Genomic DNA, 8,601 nt, shown 5'->3' on the forward strand with positions numbered 1-8,601 from the left:
AACTTATGATAAACTATTTGGTTATAAGACTCATGTTTCTTAAATTATTTAACTTCAGTTTGATGTTTTTTGAAGTATTTAACTTCTTGCTTTATTTTTGGAAAATAGGTTTAACCCAAAACCCATGGGTTTAAACTCAGAACCCGTCAGTATATGGGTTGAACACAAGAAACCGAAAAACCATCCAAACCGACCTCATAACCCAAGAAACCGAACCGATCAGAAATCGATCCTATTGGGTTCTGAAAACCAGAAACCAACCATTTATGGGTTGGGTTGGGTTGGATTTGGGTCCAAAACCAACACAAATTGACCCATGCACAGCCCTAACATGCAAAACTACAAATCTATATATGGCCTTGTAAATTATTCCAAAGCTATTATTTTACCATCTATCACAATGCACACAAAAATATAAAATTATGCTCATGAAATTTATTATTTTCTGCGAATATTATTATGTTACATCTACCTAACAATTTGCACATTTGAGCTGCATCTTCTTCATTTTGTTGATTTTTTATTATTATTTATTATTATTTTTAATTACATAAGTACTAATATTTTTTACTTACACAACCATCACAACTTGTTGCTTGTTTATCTATTCACTCATTGTATTATGATCACCAATTAATTATGAATTACAATTTTAATTATTAAAAAAATTGCATCACATGCTTTTGACGAATCTAATTATTTAGTATAGTTAGTCATTCTAAAATAGCAAGCCATCAAATCTTCAAAGATCAAATCAGTTTTTGGATAGGTCCTTATAGTTTGAGCGGAAGGAAAACCGATATTCAATATGTATCTCTGAAGTCGAGAAATAACCGATGAGTTTGAGCCTTCATGAAAATACCTAAGTATTGGTATGTAGAGAGTATGTGTAGTACTCGAATTTGCCCAATCGTAGGCTTTTTCCCATACATAATGTATATTCATCCCTATATGTGTTGTGCGAGGATGTTGGAATGCATTCCCAGATATAGAGACCAATAACTAAGGTGCCTTTAATGTTCCTTATATTGTGTTTTAAATGCATTGTAGTTTGGTTCACGGGGTGTGTATAAGAAATGTCAAGCCTAAAAAATGTAAGATATTGAAAGGCACCCACAAGACTTCGAAATTAAGAAGGATGAAACATTAGATCACAAAATGTATCACTAAGTTTGGAGTTTGAAATATATAGGGGTTGCAACCAATTTGCAATTCTCCGTGTTGGCTCGTTTAAGAATTTCCTCAACATATTTATGTTGGCTCCAGAACATACACATGGGCTTATGGGTGACCAAAATGCCCAAAAAAAGTGAGACACCCCAACCCAAAGCAGTCATGTCAAACTCGGGTTTGAGAGTCGTGATGAGCATGCTTTTGTTTTCATGAGAATAATCGTGATCACCTTTTATAACATTTTTAAGTAAACGACTTACTTGTATTTTCGATTCGTAAAGTAAATCCTCAAACATTGGGTATCACCTATAAGTCTATCTATAGTGAAAACTTTGAATGTTTCTTTTATATATATATATATATATATATATATATATATATATATATATATATATATATATATATATATATATATATATATATATATATATATATATATTTTTTTTTTTTTAGGGACGAAACGATGCATTGTTTGCTGCCCTTTTGCGTCCAGTGTTCTGCAGCGGATCCTTGCATTCATTTTCAGTAATTCTCTTCGGTTAGTGGGCTCGTTACCTATGCCACGGACCGAGGAAATTGCCCAAAATTTTGTATGGTTATCTATGGATTATTTAGAGGGCCCGTAATGAAAAAGGCAAGCAAAGAATCCAAGTCAGTTGAGTAGACAAACATATTCGCTAATTATTGAGTCTGCATTTTGTTAGGGTTGTTGGAATTAGTTGATTGATACTTTTAGTAACTAGATTGGATTGGACGAGGGACTTGAAACGACAGTATCAAAAGTCTCTATCTTGACCCGAGTCTCATCTTATCCGTTGGTTTAGAAGCTACTAGAAGCAGCTAAAACCTTCAAGTGTCGGAAGGTAACCTTCGGCAAACCCGCCCCCAAAAATCAAAATCACATACACTGATCGGAAATGGATGCCGCTAAGCTGGAGCAATTAAAGCAGTTTGTTAATAAGTGCGAGTCCGATCCGTCTATTCTCAACGACCCTTCGCTATCCTTCTTCCGTAATTATATCGAAAGGCAAGTATCTGTTTAATTTCTTTCGTTTTTTCATAACTGTCGATTTGTTGATTCATTCTCCTGGATTTGCTTGATTAACTACGTATCTGTTTGGATTTCTTTATTTCAGTCTCGGTGGTAAGGTTCCGTCGTCTTCAAAGCATAAGGAGAATGAACCGGTACTTCTCTTACTCTGATCTTGTGTTTTAGTGTTTTCTTACCGTGTGTTTCTTCTTGTTGAAGCGTTTTTAACGTTTTGGGGATCTTCATAGAAAAAGTCGATTTTTTGTTTCACTTTTGAGACGATTCGTTTCTTTATAAAATCAAACAAAATTTACTACAGGTGCTTTCGCTATATGTGTTTCGATTGCTAAATTTTGTTGTTGTTGATTTAAAATGGGTCATATCTGAACACTCTTACTTGACAATTGACATCACAGAAGCCTTATGTGGTTGAAGAGAGCGACGAAGAAGTAGAACCACCACAAGAAGAAGAAGAAGAAGAAGACGAGATAATAGAATCTGACATTGAGCTTGAAGGAGAAACCGTGGAGCCTGATAATGATCCTCCACAGAAGGTCTCGCTTTCATTTTAATCCCCTTTTTAAGCTTTTGGTGGCGTATTTTATATAACATCGAACATATTACATCTCAGATGGGAGATTCTTCTGTTGAAGTCTCTGATGAAAATCGTGATGCTTCCCAAGAAGCAAAAGCTAAGGGCATGGAAGCCATTGCCAATGGTCTGTTCCTATCTCTTCTTCTTTATCATCAAATTTAAGATCAAACTTATAGTTTACTTGAAATTGCATAAATAGGTAACCTAGAGGAAGCAATTGAGTATCTCACGGAGGCAATTCTGCTCAATCCTACTTCAGCTATCATGTATGCAACTAGAGGTAAAAGTAAAAACAAAATTATGAGATTTTATCCTTGTTTATGTTTTATATAAACTGTATTCTACTTCCCTTAATCTGAAATGTCATGGTTTCTTTTTCTTCATACAGCCACTGTATATATCAAAATGAAGAAACCAAATGCTGCCATTCGGGATGCTGATGCTGCACTACAGGTATCCCATTTTTTTTATAATCTTTGTACAATACTATATACTATATGATCATAATGTTTAATTCTGGTTATTAATTTAACTATTTTTTTTTTGTTGATTTTGCAGATTAATCCGGATTCTGCTAAAGGTTACAAGTCGAGAGGTATGGCACGGTCAATGCTTGGTCAATGGGAAGAGGCTGCAAAGGATCTTCATGTTGCATCAAAGCTTGATTATGATGAGGAAATAAGTTGTGTTCTGAAAAAGGTTAATCTTGAAAAACGTCAATTAAAATGGATAGTTGTGTTTATGTGTTTTATTTTAATACAATTACTTGGTGAATTAAGGTTGAACCTAATGCACATAAAATAGAGGAACACCGAAGGAAATATGATAAATTGAGGAAAGAGAGAGAGGACAGAAAATCAGAACGTGAGAGGCAACGTCGACGAGCTGAAGCCAAGGTCAACTCATATATTCCTTTTTTGACTAAATTAAAAAAAGGTCCCTAAGTATTACTCTACTTTTTTTTTTTTAATTATTATAATATGATAAATTACAAAAGTAGTCCCTGAATATCACTGCTTCGTGCATTTTTAGTTCTAAATATTTTGGTCCTTATTTGTGGTTTTGGTAACTGTTTTCCACATAAATCTAATAATAAAAAATTAAATTCAATAACAAACAATTATTATAATATGACAAATTACAAAAGTAGTCCATGAGTATCACTGTTTTTTTTGCAATTTTAGTCCCCAAAAGCTTTCCCTTGCAACTGTGGTCCTTATTTCAGGATTTTGTGCCAAATATAATAATTGTAAAACATTAAATTAAATAACAAATAAAAAAATCAGAAAATGGTAATATAGTCTTTTTACAAAACGTTACACAAACCTCAAATAAGGAACAAAACTCAAATAAAAACAGCCAAGGACCGTTTTTATAATTTACTCTTTTAACTTTTTAACTTTTTAATCTTTTTTGGATATCTGTAGGCTGCATACGAAAAGGCCAAAAAGCAAGAACAAGCATCTTCAAGTGAAAGACCAGGTGCAGGTGGGTTCCCTGGCGGCTTTCCTGGTGGTGGCATGCCTGGTGGCTTTCCCGGTGGCGGCTTTCCAGGTGGCAGCATGCCGGGCGGCTTTCCTGGTGGTGGCATGCCAGGAGGTTTCCCAGGTGGCGGCATGCCGGGAGGGTTTCCAGGTGGCGGCATGCCTAGAGGTGCCGCCCCTGGAGGCGGCATGCCTGGTGGAATGGACTATACCAAGATTTTGAATGTAAGTTTGAATGAATTTGGAGATTTGATTAGCAACAAATTTGTTAGGTATTAATTTTTAAAAACCATGGCAGGATCCTGAACTAATGGCAGCATTCCAAGATCCTGAAGTAATGGAAGCATTACAAGATGGTAATATTTTTTATTTACCTATACATTACTACTATTATTTTATAGTTATATTATATATTATTTTATTTGTTGATTATTATACATTTGAATTTGGCGTTTGCAGTGATGAAAAATCCGGGTAATCTTGCCAAGCACCAGGCGAATCCTAAGGTGGCTCCTGTGATCACCAAAATGATGAACAAATTTGGAGGAGCCAAGTGAGGGGCAATTTCGGGATTATTGAGCTTTTAAACTTATGGCCCATGTAAAACTTAAATCGAGATAGCGGTTGCATGTTTTGTTGAAATTTTGTATTGTAGACCATGGATACGTCATATCTTTTCCTATAGAGAATTTATGATTTTCATAGTATTGTGTTTGTGGTTTATGATACCCTTCAAGTATACACTTTTTGTTACACTAAGAAATAAATTAATCAAGCGTCTGTCAGGTAGGATCTTGATCTGAATTTTTGAGAAGTTGTATTGTAGTGAGAGGGAAGCGGTAGTGTAATACAGAGAGAAAAGAGAAAAGTTTTGCTGAAAAATTAAGGTATTTTTGGAATATATTTATTTATTTTTGTTTAGATATAACTTATTCTCTTAAAAATTAAAAGACTGCTTAACAATTAAACAGTTATAAGTCTATTAAATGTTTTTGAATCTAAAAAATTACAAATTTGTTTTTAATTGATAATTTAAAAAGCAATCAAACAGTACTTAAGTAACCTAATGAAGTTTTTAGATTAAAAGTATGTTATAGATTAAAAGTTGGAAGAATGTCTTATGAAGTTTTTAGAATTGGTTCATTCACTCCTAAAGTGTTTTATGAGGGAATAAGGTAGGTTATGATATGTTTTTTTGGTTCCTTTAACCCCTAATAATCTGTAAACAATGCGGTAAGGACCATTTAGATCAAATAAAACTCACCTTATGCCTCCATAACGCTAAAAAAAATAAGTTAGGGATCATTTAACCAAAACTCAAAGAATTCATAAAAATCACTTTTTCCTTAATCGCTTGCATAAAGAAAAAGTCTTACAAACTATTCCCAAAAACACAGCGCCGCCGTCTCCTGCTCGGAATTTTTGGAAAAACATCTTACAAGCTATTCCCAATCGCTTCGACTTGTCGGTGGAGTGGGAGCCGATGGGGCACGGGAAACAAGTGAAGCTCAAAACGAGATATAGACATTACCTACATGCTAACGACGAACTTCTGCCATGCAGAAATTCAGTTACGCATAATATTTCTCACCAAAGCGACATCTAGGGTTTGATCAATTGGAAAATCATTATCGTCGATGCCAACATCGTCGATGCAGGTAGTTCCTCATTCTGATTACATTCTCTTCTCTGAGTCCAATTCGTTATCAACGGTCTCATCAAATTCCCCACTTCATATGCAACTTCCTCCTAACAACTCCACGATGAAACAATGCAAAGTTTTGGTTTTTATGAATTCTTTTGAGTGTTTGTTTAAATGATCCCCACCTTATTTTTTTGGCTTGACAAAACTGCAAAAATGATCCTTGTAGTATGTATTTTTTGGGGTTTTAGTCCATACCACGACCTTTTTTGGCTTCGTGGTCCTTTTGGACTAGTTTGTATGCGAAAATAGTCTCTCTAAAAATTGAAATGATTATAATACCCATGTGGTATTTATTTTTCATTTTTCTTTCATGTTTTTTAAATTTAATATTTATTTGTTTATTTTAACAATTAAAAAATAATAGAGGACCCACTATTCTCTCTCTCTCTCTCTCTCTCTCTCTATATATATATATATATATATATATATATATATATATATATATATATATATATATATCAATGCCGTCTGAGAGACTCACAGAGTATGAGCGCAAACGCCTTGAAAACATCAATCGAAACAACGAACAACTTGCCTCTCTTAACATCCGTTCCAAAGCTTGCTGATCTATCTACATCAACTAAGCGCCACATGTAACTCTTTCATTCTCTACACTTGATACAACTATGCAAACTGAAACACATTGATTTGGAGACTTTGGTTATGGATTTGTTAAGTCGGTGAATCTATATATGTTGTTTGTGATTAGGGATCAAACAAGAAAGCAAAATCTGAAATCCCAATTGTAACCCATAGATCTCTAAGAAACCAAGGAGAAAAGCCAGAATCAACAGGTATAATATATAATGTCTACGAAGCACCTGAGAAACCAAAATCGCCCAAATCAAAAGTTGCGCTTGAGAAATTCTCTCTAAAATTGAAGCCACTTAGTTTGAGAGAAGTGAGTGTTTCTTCTAAACCAGATGAACCACTTGTCAAGAAGATTCTGAGCGTATCTGAGGATTCGCGATCAAAAGGGGTAAACAAGGATGCTGGAACTAGGGTTAGATCTTCGGTTGATTTGGAGTCGATGAAGTTGTGTAACATCCATAAAATTCATGAAAATTTAAAACTTTTTCAAGCATTCAAAAACCATTATTTATTACAAAATGTTTTCAAAATAGTTTCATATAAGAGTATCCCATAAATCAAAATCATAAAATGCGAGGAGGTTCACGATCAAGCCTTCGCCTTCCCGCGATCATCCGAAGTACCTGAAACAAAATCCAAAACTTTAAGCCCGAAGCTTAGTGAGTTCCCCAAAATACCAACATCATACAAACCATAACCATATCATAACAAACAACATGCATAGAGTCTACAGTATGGCTGGACCGCCCTCACCGGGCCTACAGTCTGTCCGGCCCACTCTCAGAACCTTCAGCATGTCTAGTCCGTCCTATCGGGCCTTTAGCCTGTCTGGACCGTTCTCCGGGCATTCGGCCTGACTGGTATGCCCTATTGGGCCTGCAGTCTATCTGGGCTGCACTAGGTATGTTGGCCTACAACACAAAGTAGGTCCGCCTCAACCCACCCCTAAGCATACAATCAACACATAGATAACAATGCTAGCATGTATAAACAGTCAAACTGATCTAACCGATCACTAATCATAGCATCATCCTATATACCAAGATACCGACCTAACAGGTCACTAAACATAACATCATCCTATATACTAGGATACCGATCTAACAAGTCACTAAGCATATCATCATGTGATAACCATGATAATAATCCAAAAGAAGGGCCGACAGTGGTGCCTTCGACCTTGTTGATTTAGTGAGAAGAACTCACCTCTTAATGTCGAACTGAACTGAAAAGATCAAACTCCCGAAACACAGCTCTCAAACTCTAACACCTACAACCAGCGTTGATCCAAACCCATAAATTCAAAATTACCAAAATACCCTCAGAAGTGAACCGGTCAACCCTTGGTCAAAGTCAAAGTCAACGATCAAGGTCAACAGTCCATGTTGACCCAACTTGTCGAGTGCAGCTTACAGACTCGTCGAGTTCCTTCAGAACTCAGAAAATCGCGAAAACCCGAGTCAACTCGCCGAGTCCATGTAGCATCTATAATAACAAGAAAATCCTAACTAACTCGCCGAGTCGTCTCACCCACTCGCTGAGTTCACTTAGAATCTAGAAGGCGGGTAAACCCTAGCAAACTCGTCGAGTCTCCTATGCAACTCGTCGAGTTCCTTTGACCCTTTTCTCATTTAGATGCTTTTAAGCGAAACCAAGGCTCCAAACTGTAGATCTAGACTCCTAGGGTGTAGTTATCACGTAAAGTTTCTAACTTTACGTGCATGCAAGGCCTCAAGAGGTTAAAACACCCACAACTAGCCTTAGGAAGAGGTTTAGGGCATGGAGAAGGGACAAAGCTTGATAAAGCTTGAGTCTTTGTGTCCATGAGGGCCTAGAGGAGTCCAGATCTAAACTCCTCACTTCAAAACGTGCTCAAGCCCAGAAATGCTTCAAGAATAAGCTAGAAATAAACTTAAACTCTTGAATAAAGAGATCTAACAAGAAAATGATCAAGGTAATGACTTTTTATCTTCAAATGAATGCCAAAAATGAAGTAGATGCTGGATATACAAGCTCCTTCTCG

The 8,601-nt window shown here is 35.8% G+C and overlaps 1 protein-coding gene across 1 annotated transcript; it reads left to right on the forward strand.

The window, feature by feature from the left end:
* Positions 1-1,914: 1,914 nt before the first annotated feature.
* LOC111877661 (FAM10 family protein At4g22670) lies at positions 1,915-4,989 on the forward strand. The gene is made up of 11 exons (XM_023874177.3): positions 1,915-2,200; positions 2,310-2,358; positions 2,620-2,757; positions 2,835-2,922; positions 2,998-3,078; positions 3,187-3,251; positions 3,357-3,497; positions 3,578-3,694; positions 4,226-4,507; positions 4,581-4,638; positions 4,742-4,989. Exons 1-11 carry the CDS (start codon positions 2,091-2,093, stop codon positions 4,837-4,839), a joined length of 1,227 nt encoding a protein of 408 aa, XP_023729945.1. The 5' UTR covers positions 1,915-2,090; the 3' UTR covers positions 4,840-4,989.
* Positions 4,990-8,601: the final 3,612 nt, after the last annotated feature.

Source organism: Lactuca sativa, chromosome 3, assembly GCF_002870075.4.
Source record: "Lactuca sativa cultivar Salinas chromosome 3, Lsat_Salinas_v11, whole genome shotgun sequence".
Lineage (NCBI taxonomy): Eukaryota > Viridiplantae > Streptophyta > Magnoliopsida > Asterales > Asteraceae > Lactuca > Lactuca sativa.

Bases quoted from the DNA above. Each gene is read 5' to 3' on its own strand.
- LOC111877661 (XM_023874177.3), top strand. From the start codon at position 2,091: ATGGATGCCGCTAAGCTGGAGCAATTAAAGCAGTTTGTTAATAAGTGC. The intron at 3,079-3,186 runs GTAAAAGTAAAA...TTCTTCATACAG, and splicing joins TATCATGTATGCAACTAGAG to CCACTGTATATATCAAAATG. The intron at 4,639-4,741 runs GTAATATTTTTT...TGGCGTTTGCAG, and splicing joins AATGGAAGCATTACAAGATG to TGATGAAAAATCCGGGTAAT.